The following is a 12,384-nucleotide window of genomic DNA, read 5'->3' as shown; positions in this document are numbered from 1 at the left end:
ACTTAGGGTTCAAAACAGTTAGTTTAGCTGTAGGGTTCTTGTGGTAGGTTGATCTAGGTTGAATGGGCTTCAAATCCCACCTGGTCCAGAGGTGTGTTGTAACATCTCAAAACAGGTTGGTCAGAAAATATCTTTACTTCAGCAGTGCAGGAAAAGTAAAATATTGCGAATGTTAGTTTGAAGAAAAGTGCCAAACATTTTTATTCAAAACAACTTCGGCATAAGGAAAATATAAGACTGAAAGGAAGCAGGGGAATTTCAGATGAAAAAAATAAACAAATTAATCCCGAGAGTTCAGGTGTAACCAACTGGACCAAGAATATTTTCCTATTTTGTTTGAGCTCTCTGTAATAGCCAAGGTGCTAGGTTGGAGTACGGAACGGTTGAGAGGTACCGCTTGTTCCCCTGAAGACTGTGATTGTGGACGGTCCGCTGGTAGCAACAGGAAGTGAGAGATTTGGAGCTGAGGTTTGTTTGTTTTTCTTTCAAAGTGTAAACATTTTAAAACTTTAAATCGTTCGGATTAATTTCTAATTGGGTGGGGGGGGGCATCGATTGTGTTTGTCTTTAAACCTTTTCCCTGATTTTGGTGCCTGGCTCCAGGTCCCCCCCCCCCCCGTTCGTCAGTGTCAACAATCCCCTATTTGTAACAACATTTTAAAAAAATATTTATTATTTATTTACTTAGGCCGATCTCCATCCCATAATATTTACAGCCTCCTGTTTTATACAATGATTGGTAAAACTATCCAGGGGTGAGATTAGTTTCTTTAAAAATTAACTATTTTGTGATCATCATCCAGGAAGAAAATAAAATCTTATATTTCTGGTCTATTTCCCTGCCATTAATAATTTGACATTAAAAGTCCAGGTTAGTTCCTCGTGTCTGTTCCATCTTTCAATGAGATAGTGGCTTATCTGTGACCCAACTCCATATTATCCACAAAAACAGTTAAGTGAGTGAGCAAAGATCTGGCAAATTTGTATCTTTTCCTTTCACTTGTGAGATGTGGGTGTTGCTGGCTGGGTTGGCATTTATTGCCCATCCCTAGTTGCCCCGTGAGAAGGTTGTGGTGAGCTGCCTTCTTGAACCGCTGCAGTCCATGTGCTGTAGGGGCACCCACAATTGTTTTTTCCTTATTCATTCACGGGATGAGGGCTTTGCTGACCAGGCGGCATTTATCCCCAGAGGGCAGTTTAGAGTCAACCACATTGCTGTAGGTCTGGAGTCACATGTAGGCCAGACCAGATAAGGATGGCAGTTTCCTTCCCTAAAGGGCATTAGGGAACCAGATGGGTTTTTCCAACAATCGACAATGGGTTCATGGTCATCATTGGATTCTTAATTCCAGATATTTTATTGAATTCAAATTCAACCATCTGCTGTGGTGGGATTGGAACCCAGGTCCCCAGAACATTATCTGTGTCTTTGGGTTAACAGTCCAGCGATAATACCACTAGGCCATTAAGGAGGAAATTCTAGGATTTTATCCCAGTGTCAGTGAAGGAAGGAGATATATTTTCAAGTCGGGATGGTGAATGGCTCGCAGGGGAACTTGCAGGTGGTGTTGTTCCAATGTAACTGCTGCCCTTGTCCTTGGTTGGGAGTGGTTGTGCATTTGGAAGGTGTTGTCTATCTGCAGTGCAAGTTGTAGATAGTAGAAATTTGACATTCAAATACAATGTGGAAAAGTATGAAATTGTCCATTTTAGCAAACCAAAAAAAAAGCGTATCTGAATGGTGAGAGGCTGTGGAGCTCAGATGCCGAGAGACCTTGGTGTTCTCATGCATGAATCACAAAAGGTTAGTATGCAGGCATAGCAAGTAATTTAGGAAAGTTAGTAGAACGTTATGGATTATGGCAAGGGGAATTGAATGCAAAAGCAGGGAGGTTGTGCTTCAGTTATACATGATTGGTAAGACCACATCTGCAGTATTGTGTACAGTAATGGTCACGGTACTTATGGAAGGAGGTTGGGCACTCAAATAAAGGCAAAATACTGCGGATGCTGGAAATCTGAAACAAACAAAGAGAATGCTGGAGAAATGCAGCAGGTCTGGCAGCATTTGTGGTGGGAGAAATGTTTTGAGTTCCCTGTTTCTCCAGCAATTTATGTTTTTGTTTGTTTCAGACCTCCAGCATCCACAATTCTTTATTTCCATATTATCCATATTTACCCTAATCCCCTTTCAATGTGCTTGAATAGTAACAAATCTATCATTTTCAATTTAAAATTAACAATGAAACTGGCATCGAATGTTTTGAACAGAGGAATAAACTTCTATCAAACTGTTTCTTAATATTTAAAGTCAAACACTAGGTCATTCGTTGGTCTTTTCTGTTGAAAAGAATGCCCACTTGTTGAATCCTTACTGACAATTTCTCTCGGGAAAGAGAATATTATTCTGGTGAAGGGTCATAGACCTGAAATACTCAACCAGTTCCTTTCTTTAGTGGGTGACAGAACTTTTTATTCATTCCTGGGATTTGGGTGTCACTGGCTAGGTTAGCGTTTATTGACTATTCTGTTACAAAAGAGAATATGCTTGTCAGGCTAAAAGGAATTCTTTCCAATCCTAATTTTCTTTTCCACACTTAGGGGTCATGAGGGCTGAAACAGGAGAGGATATTGCCTAACAATGCTACCTGTGTTAGGTATTGGCCAGTAGGTAGCAGAAACGGGGACGGAAATCACAGACCCCTATCCCGAATGAAACACAGCAGGTTCCTCTAAAGCCTTGGCCCTATTTCCGTGACTCAGATGTACAGTTCTGTTCTGGACCCTGGTAGGTAGCACCCTCTTCCCTGAGCCTAGCAGTTGTCACTTCAAGTGTAACTTTAGGAGATGGAGTCCATGAACTGTGCTGACACTGAGGGATTGATGCAGTGTTGGAGGTACAGTCCATTGAATGAGATTTTAAAATAGAAGTCTGTCTACCCTCTCGTATAAAAATCACATGGCATTATTCAAAAAGAGACAACTCCACCCCGCCCCGATAATATTTATCTGTAAATAAATAAAGGACACTCTCTGGTTATTGACTTCCCTGTGTTGCTTATGCTGCTTCAGAACATATGCGAGGTGATGCATTTTGGAAGATCCAATTCAAGATCGAACTATATGGTAAATGGAAAAGCCCTGGGGAAAATTGATGCACAGAGAGATCTGGCTGTTCAGGTCCATTGTACCCTGAAGGTGGCAATGCAGGTCGATAGAGTGGTCAAGAAGGCATACGGCATGCTTTCGTTCATCGGACGGGGCATTGAGTACAAGAGTTGGCAGGTCATGTTACAGTTGTATAGGACTTTGGTTCGACCACATTTGGAATACTGCGTACAGTTCTGGTCGCCACATTACCAAAAGGATGTGGATGCTTTGCAGGGGGTGCAGAGGAGGTTCACCAGGATGTTGCCTGGTATGGACGGCGCTAGCTATGAAGAGAGGTTGAGTAGATTAGGATTATTTACATTAGAAAGACGGAGGTTGAGGGGGGACCTGATTGAGGTCTACAAAATCATGAGAGGTATAGTCAGGGTGGATAGCAAGAAGCTTTTTCCCAGAGTGGGGGACTCAATTACTAGGGGTCACGATTTCAAGGTGAGAGGGGAAACGTTTAAGGGAGATATGTGTGGAAAGTTCTTTACGCAGAGAGTGGTGGGTGCCTGGAATGCTTTGCCAGCGGAGGTGGTAGAGGCGGGCACGATAGCGTCCTTTAAGATGTATCTAGACAGATACATGAATGGGCAGGGAGTGGAGGGATACAGATCCTTGGAAAATAGATGACAGGTTTAGATAGAGGATCTGGATCGGCGCAGGCTTGGAGGGCCGAAGGGCCTGATCCTGTGCTGTAATTTTCTTTGTTCTTTGTAATTAACTGTAGAGTGCATTGGAATATCAAAGGTGCTATTTTTTTAAATTCCAGGGAATTCTTTTCAATGGCTGAAGTGGAGAAGTTGGCTGATGATCTCCTCACTCAGCCGTGGCTCTCCGTGCGTATTGGTGACTCTCCTTTCCTGCTGAAGGCCACTTTCAGCGACACTGCCTACAAATTGATGCTGTGGGATCACAACAGTGTCTGGTGGGAGGAGATGAACTCGGATGATCTGAAACAAAGGGCTCAGGTATGTCTTTGGAATGGGGTTAGAGACATGGGAGAGAGAGATGACGAAAAGGCCTGGCTCCAGTTGTTTGGCTAATCTTTGGAGCAGAGGAAAACTGTCCACTGCTAGAGCCTGTTCACCATTCAGCTGCTTAATAACAGATCTTGGCTCCATCAACCTACTATCATAACTTTTAATTCTGTGCCCTAAAAATATCGATCAATCTGAATTTTGACACCTCCAGTTAGATCACCTTCAATCTTCAGTATTTGAGGGAAAGTAAGCCTTGTGTAACACACAACCATTGAGAATGAGAGCAGGCTTGGCAAGGGCAACACTGTTCATGTGGCGGACTTGCCAAACGTGTTTGATGCATGCTGCATAGCCGACTTTTGAACAAAGTTAAAGCTCATGGATTAAAAGGGACTGTAGCAATATGGATACAAGTTGGCTGAGTGACTAATGAGTGTTGGATCAAAAGCAGGAAATGCCTGAGAAACTCAGCAGGACTGGCAGCATCTGTGGAGAGAGAAACAAAGTGTGTGTTTCAAGTCTGGTATGACTCTTCTTCAGAATTCCTATTCTTCTATTCTGAAGACGAGTCATGCATTAGGGCAATAGTTCCAGGAATTGACCCAATGACATTGAAGGAGTGGCGATATATCTCCAAGTCAGGATGGTGAGCGGCTTGGAGGCGAACTTGCAGGTGGTGGTGTTTCCATGTATCTGCTGGCCTTGTCCTTCTAGTTGTAGAAGTCACAGGTTTGGCAGGTGCATTGTGGGAAGCCTTTGTGAATTTCTGCAGTGTAACTTGTAGATGGTACACACTGTTGCTACTGAGCATTAATGGTGGAGGAATTGGATGTTTGTTGAGGTGATGCCAGTGAATTGGGCTCTTTGTCCCGGATGGTGTCAAGCTTTTTTGAGTGTTATTGGAGCTGCACCCATCCAGGCAAGTGGGGAATATTCCATCGCACTCCAGATTTGTGTCTTGTCAATGGCGGATGGGAGTTGTGAGGTTAGGAGGTGAGTTACTTGCTGTAGGGTTCCTAGCCTCAGAATTGCATTTGTAGCTACTGTTTTTGTATGGCTCATTCAGTTCAGTTCCTGGCCCAGGTTGTTGATAACGGGGGATTCAGTGATGATAATGCCATTGAACGTCAAACAGTGATGGTTAGATTCTGTCTTGTTGGAGATGGTCATTGTCCGGCATTTGAATGGCACAAATGTTACTTGTCACTGTCAGCCCAAGCCTGGATACTGTCCAATTCTTGTTGCATTTGAACATGGAATATTTCGGTATCTGAGGAGTCGTGAATGATGCTGAATATTGTGCAATTGTCGATGATCATCCCCACTTCTGATCTTTATAATGGACACAGAGTCATTGATGAAGTAGCTGATGATGGTTGGGCCTCCGACACCACTCTGAGGAACCCCTGCAGAGATGTTCTGGAGCTGAGATGACTGACCTCCGACAATCACAACCATCTTCCTCTGAGCCAGGTTTGACTCCAACCAGCAGAGAGTTAGCCGCCTTATTCTCATTGACTCCCCTTTTGCTGAGGCTCATTGACACACACTGTCAAATTTGACCTTGATATCAAGGACAGTCAATTTTACCTCACAACTCAGTGCAATTACATTGGTTTGAGGTCTGATCAGAGCTTTGTACAACAGCAGTCTTTCTCATTAAGAGCTTTCAACTGGAAGTACTTAAGGTTTGGGACATTGTGAGTTAGAATGGAGAATTCCTGGGATTGGCTGGGGTTGGAGCGGACGAGGGAGAGTGTGTTAGGCCTGGGAATGGCAGGGCCAGGCTGAGTCAACATGATTTTATGAAAAGGAAATCATGTTTAGCCACTGTATTGAAGTTCTTAGAGGAAATAATGTGTTGTGGATAAAGGTGAACAGGTGGATGTACTGTACTTGGACTTCCAGAAGGTATTTGTTAAAGTACCAAATCCAAGCTTATTGTGGCAGGAAGAATAAAGAAGAAGTAAATTATCCAAGCGGTCTGCGACAGCATGGCTGGGAGATACAACAGGATCTGGGTGTCCCGAGTGCTAAAATCACAAAATGTTAGTATGCAGGTACAGCAAGTAATTAGGAAAGCTAACAGAATATTATTGTTTATTGCGAGAGGAATTGAATACAAAAGTAAGGCGGTAATTCTTCTGGAGTACAGGACACTGATGAGACCACATTGGATACTGTGTATGTATCGGTCTCTTTATTTAAGGAGGTATATAAATGCATTGGAAACAGTTTGGAGAGAGTTTACTCGGGTAATATGTGAAATTGGAAGGGTTTCTTATCAGGGTTTGTTGGATAAGCTTTGCAACAGTAAGATTCTGAGAGTGTTCGAGGGTGGATCTGGAAAGGTTGTTACTTCCTGAGGAGTGTTTAGAAGTAGTGGTCACTGTTTAAAGTAAGGGATCGCCGATTCAGTACTGATGAAGATTTTTTTTTGTTAGAGTGTCTTCAGAGCTGCTAGGAAGTTAGAAGCAGGAGCAGGCCATTCAGCATGTTCCTCCATTCAATATGATAATGAGTGATCATTCACTTGAATCATTTTTTCGTGCACAGTCACCCGATGGTGTCTTCTACCTCCTGTTTTGAATTGCCATCAGCCTTAGTAAAGACAGATTGTGCATCCACATGTTGACTGCTGATCATTTTGTCGCAGTGAAACTAAAAGGGGAAATAAATTACAGTCCAAAAATCTTTGATTCTGTCACCCACCCTTTGTATATATTGTCATTTAATGTAGATTAATTTGATTTGATTTGATTTGTTGTTGTCACATGTACCTAAGTACATGTCCCAGGCTTCACATGCTCTCACTGAGAATGATAGACCCATAGGAACCATCAGACAAAGAATGATCACGCTGGTGCTTAGATACCTTATAGCCTTCAGGACTCACCTTTGAGTTTAACAATTTCAGAGCATGAACACCTCCTTCCATGTCTATTACCTACCTCCACAACCCCAGATCCAGCCATGAAATGGGTTGCTATTTGCACAGCCAACCAATTTTCAACAGCTGATAGCTGCCATTATCCTCTACTTAGCTTCTGTTCTTCCCTGGCTTACTATCGATAGTCCTTTTCCCTGCTTACTCCACCCCCTGCATCTCTCTCTCTCTCTCTCTCTCTGTCTCTCTCTCTCACTCTCACTCTCTTTGGGTTCCATTTTCTATCTACTCACTTTCACCAAAGAAAGAACGGTATGAGTTTTAGGGATAGACACGAGATAAGCATTTATACTCTTATATTACTGGCTGTGTTTGTGAGCTATTTAATGTATTTTATTGAGATAGCTTTGTTTTGATGATTAAACCATAATTCTGTTTGTGAAGAAACCTGGTTAATAGACTCAGAGATAGTAAGAACTGCAGATGCTGGCGTCAGAGATAACACAGTGTGGAGCTGGACGAAACAGCAGGCCAGGCAGCATCAGAGGAGTAGGAAAGTAGACTTCTTTGTTTTCAGAACTTGATATAGATAAAAGTATTTAATTGGTCATCTCGGTGAGTGGATAAAGTTTTTCATTTTTGTTGTATAAAATTTTTGATATATGTTGTGGCCAATGCCCAGCAGGACTGAAGAGATGTTCTAGCCTCAGTTGTAACAACAGATAAATGTGCATTTATGTAGCACCTTTCACATTCTCAATGTTCCAAGTGATTTATGGGCAATTAATTTTAAAGTACAAAAATCACACGACGCCGAGTTATAGTCCAACAGGTTTATTTGAAAACACAAGCTTTCAGAGTCTTGCTCCTTCTTCAGGTGATAGTAAGTAAAAGATAAAAGGGTCATAGAATTGATGCAATTGTATTAAACAAATCTAAGATGGAGTAATATAGTCAACCCTGCTCCAGTACATCATCCTGCCAGTTTATTTCACTGAAGTACTTTCAGTTTCTTGCAGAACAATTAAACATTTCCATTAGCACCGGTCTGGGGCATAGCAGGTTCCCGGTTATTATCACTCACTGTGCAGAAAGATTCTTGCAGTTCTTGTACTACTAGCTAATGCAAATGTCCTTTCTTTGGCTGCCTTATCCAAACCTGTCATAATCCTGCACACCTCAATTAAATCTCCCCCTAATCTGCTTGGATCCAAGAAGAGCCTCTCTAACTTCTCCAACCTGACCGTTAATTAAAATAAAACAAAGAACTGCAGGTGCTGTACGTCTGAAACGCACAATAAACAGAAATTGCTGGAGAAACTCAGCAGGTCTGGCTGCACCTGTGAAGAAAAAAACAGAGTTAACATTTCAAGACCTTTAAATAAAATTTTCCTCCTCTGGAACCATTCTGGTAAATCACCCCACATCCACTGAGTCAAGGCTATTCTAAATGGAAGTGTTTCTTTATACATACTGCCTGATTGCCCCTTAATGGCCTCTGTTGTGACTTAGCAAGACACGCATTCAATTTAGCTAGTGTTACCATATCCCAAGAATAAATATTTAACAAAGAGAAGAGCTGCAAGCCTGCAGACTACTGTGAGGTGGAAAGGAAAGTGCTCTTGGTGGATGAGAAACATCCTACTCACAACAAATAAAAACATGTGAGAATGCACCTCAAAGTGATAGCGGTGCAAACAGTTCAATTCCCCAATGCTGACCTCTCTCATCTTACTGAGTAGGCACAATTTGAGTACATTCATGATTCAAAATGTGATGGGTGGTAAATGTAGCGTGGCTGAAGAAGAACAGTTGACTTTGTTCCTATGATTTACGAAGCACTTAACCAAATGTCTTTTAAATGTTTTAACTGCTCCCACACCCACCACTTCCTCTGGAAGTTCATTCCACACACGAACCATTCTCTGTGTAAAAATGTTGCCCTCGTGTCCTTTTTAAATCTTTCTCTTCTCACCTTAAAAATATGCCCCCTAGTTTTGCACTCTCCCACCTTAGGGGGAAAAACCTTGCCATTCACCTTATCCATGCCCGTCATGAATCTATAAGCCTCCATATGGTCAACCCCTCAACCTCCTATGCTCCAGTGAAAAAAGTTCCAGCCTATTTGCCTCGTCTTGTGTCTGTTGAAGTGGGACATAGGTAAAGTGAGTATCAAAGGTCTTTTCCCTGGGGTGACGGAGTTCAAAACTAGGGGACATATTTTTAAGGTGAGAGGAGAAAGATTTAAAAATGACATGAGGGACAACCTTTTATACACCGAGCGTGGTTCGTGCATGGAATGATCTGCCAGAGGAAGTGGTGGATGCAGGTACAGTTATTAGATCAATCTTTGAGTATGCTTAAGGTAGAGATTGATAGATTTCTGATCAGCTGTGGTGCACAGGGTTACAGGAACGGGTTGAGTAAAAGGCGTTGATGTGTTTGATCAGCCGGGATCATATTCAGTGGTGGGGCTGGCTCGATGGGCTGAATGGTCTGCTCCTGTTCGCATGTCATTGAATGGCACTTTCAATTTACATTGAATGTAAATTCTTTCTGTCACTTGCTGTTGTTTTTGCTGCTTCTCACACCAGCAGATGCTCCTCAATGTGATTCTGTTTCCTCAGGAGCTGAACAAGCGGCTGAAGGCGCCCGTGTCAGCGTTCTGCCGGTACCTCCGTGAGGCAGTGGGCCCCCTGCTGCGAGGCGGAGGCCGTGATCCCCTCCCTGGCTTCGTGTGTGAGCGAGCTCAGAACCTGCTCAGCATCAGCCTGAGGAGTGAGTTATCCGGTGTGCCTTTCTACTGGACTTTCCGCTGCACCGAGGCCCCCATGAGTATGGTACGTACTACACCCACACCAGTCTCTGCTGGCTATTGCCGAGGGCAGGGAGATCTAATCAGAACGATTTACAGATGACTGGATAATGTTGCAGGTTAGGATGTTGGCCTGCCCATCTTCAAAAAATTTGTATTAATAAGCACAGGTGGGAGCCATTCATAGTTTTAAGGTCATGCAGCATGGAAACAGACCCTTTGGTCCAACTAGTCAATGCTGATCACAATCACAAACCAAACTAGTCCCACCTATCTGTGCTTGGCCCATATCCCTCCAAACATTTCTTATTCATGTACTTAACCAAATGTCTTTTAAATGTTTTAACTGCTCCCACACCCACCACTACCTCTGGAAGTTCATTCCACACACGAACCATTCTCTGTGTAAAAATGTTGCCCTCATGTCCTTTTTAAATCTTTCTCTTCTCACCTTAAAAATATGCCCCCTAGTTTTGCACTCCCTCACCTTAGGGGAGAAAAGCCTTGCCATTCACTTTATCCATGCCCGTCATGAATCTATAAGCCTCTATATGGTCAACCCCTCAACCTCCTATGCTCCAGTGAAAAAGGTTCCAGCCTATTTTTATAACTCAAGTCTTCAAGGCTATCCTGTTCTTGGCTTTCTATCAAATTGTGGCTGATCTGTGCCTCATGAATTTACCTGCCTTTGTCCTTTATCCCTGAAGACCATTGCCCAACAAATGTCAATCATCAACAGCTCCAACTGAAAAAGAATACTCTTTTGGGGAAGAAAATTCTCAATTTCCACCAACCTTTATGTGATAAAGGTGTTTGTTGACTTTACCCCCATACCCCCCAGCATGGTGCAGCACTCACTTTAACCTTGCTGCTCCTTGTCTTGGACTCCTCTGCACTGGAGGAAAAGCTTCTGTTTTTGAGCCAAAACTGACAACCCTGACTTGTCATTGTGCAGGAGACCAGCATCCAGGACTTTCTGATTCAGCATTGTCACCTTCTTAACGTTCTTACAAGGGACCTGCTGGCAAAACCAGCATTTCTTGCACACCCCTAATTTCTCTGGAGAAGGTGGTGGTAAACTGCCTTATGTAGCTGCTGCAATCCAGTCTACAGTGCTGTGAGGGAGGAGTTCCAGGATTTTGACAGTGAAGGAACAGCAATATATTCCCAAGGCAGTACGGTGCATGGCTTGGAGGGGAACTTGCAAGGGATAATGTTCCCATGTATCTGCTGCCCTTGCCTTCTAGTTTATAGAGGTCTGTGGGTTTGGAAGGCACTTTTGAAGAAATCTTGCTTCTTGTGCTGCATCTTGTAGATGGTGCTCTCTGCTGCCACCGTATGTTAGTGGTGAACTGAGAGAATGTTCGAGTACAGGCAGATGATGATTGAGTGACGTGTGATAGAATCTGTGTGAAGTTGCTTGCTGCAATGTTATTGCATGCTTTCAACTTTAACACAACTTATTTGCCTTAGGTGACTAAATGAAGGTAGGTACAATGGCAAAATAATTTGAAAATGTTAAATTGTTAACTTTTATATAAAATGTTCTCTCCATGCTTAAAAGCTTTCCCCCCACCCACATAGTGTATGATTGTTCACCATGCAGTTTCTGAAGAACAGGGCAGTTCTCCCTGTTGCTGACACCAATACTGCCAAAAACATTCAACCCACTACCATTTGCAACAATGGGCCAATGTCGCTATCTCATTCTAAACATCATGTATGTTTTAACAATGAGAATTAGAAATGAATTAGGAGCACAGAAATGTAAGCAATGGAAGCAGCAGTCAGGCCTGTTTCGCCCACTCTGCCATTGAGCATTTATGGTTGATCATTCACAGCGGGGAGGTGATGGGGAGTTGGGGAGTTGGGGGGTGGTGGGATGCAGTTCACAGTGTTGGTGTGGACTTGATAGGCCGAATGTCCTATTTCCACACTGTAGGGATTCTGTTCTAAGAAGCGGCAATTATAGTTCCAAACCAAGATGGTATGTAACTTAAAGGGGAACTTGGAAATGGTGGTGTTCCTATGCATTTGTTGCCCTTGACCTTCCAGGTGTTAGAGATTTTGGGTTTGGAGGATATTTTCAGAGGAGCATAGGTGAGTTACTGCAGTGCATCTTGTAGATGGTGTCAATCTGTGCTATCCAAGATATGGATTGGGATTGACTGGTCGATCACAGAGTGACTGACAGTCAGTTTCGCTGTTTACCTGTTGCTGCATGACTTCCATGTGCAGAAACTATGAGGCTAGAGAAAAGTGCATGCACTTGACAGGCTTTACCAGCTTGTGGCATCGTGTTTCAGTTTGGTCCAGAGTAAGTGAGTTTTATGGTGACAATGCAAAGGAATGAATAAGAAATATACTAGGAATGGAAATGTGAAGAAAGTATATTACAGTGCTAGGAACATCAGAGGCTATGGAGCACATCATGTCCAAGTGGACTCTCTGCGAGATTAGTTCAGTAAATCCCACTCTACTGCCCATTCTCTGTGGACCTGCAGTATTTTTTCTTCAGCTGCTTATTTGATTGGTCCGTACAGATT

General features: G+C 42.9%; 1 protein-coding gene across 2 annotated transcripts in view; it reads left to right on the top strand.

The window, feature by feature from the left end:
• The first annotated feature begins 315 nt into the window (after positions 1-315).
• Positions 316-12,384, top strand: part of nhej1 (nonhomologous end-joining factor 1) — a 275,238-nt gene continuing 263,169 nt past the window's right edge. Inside the window, exons 1-3 of one of the 2 annotated variants that reach the window (XM_048599082.1) lie at positions 316-468; positions 3,926-4,124; positions 9,651-9,863. In XM_048599082.1, coding sequence (XP_048455039.1) covers positions 3,939-4,124; positions 9,651-9,863 — 399 coding nt within the window. In that variant the 5' untranslated portion in view covers positions 316-468; positions 3,926-3,938. Of the gene's footprint in view, positions 469-2,608; positions 2,789-3,925; positions 4,125-9,650; positions 9,864-12,384 lie in introns of those variants that run through there. The other variant, XM_048599083.1, reaches the window with a different exon arrangement.

This window comes from Rhincodon typus, chromosome 7 (assembly GCF_021869965.1).
Source record: "Rhincodon typus isolate 14 chromosome 7, sRhiTyp1.1, whole genome shotgun sequence".
In the NCBI taxonomy this organism is placed as follows: domain Eukaryota; kingdom Metazoa; phylum Chordata; class Chondrichthyes; order Orectolobiformes; family Rhincodontidae; genus Rhincodon; species Rhincodon typus.
This window is presented reverse-complemented; position numbering and strand designations above follow the sequence as displayed.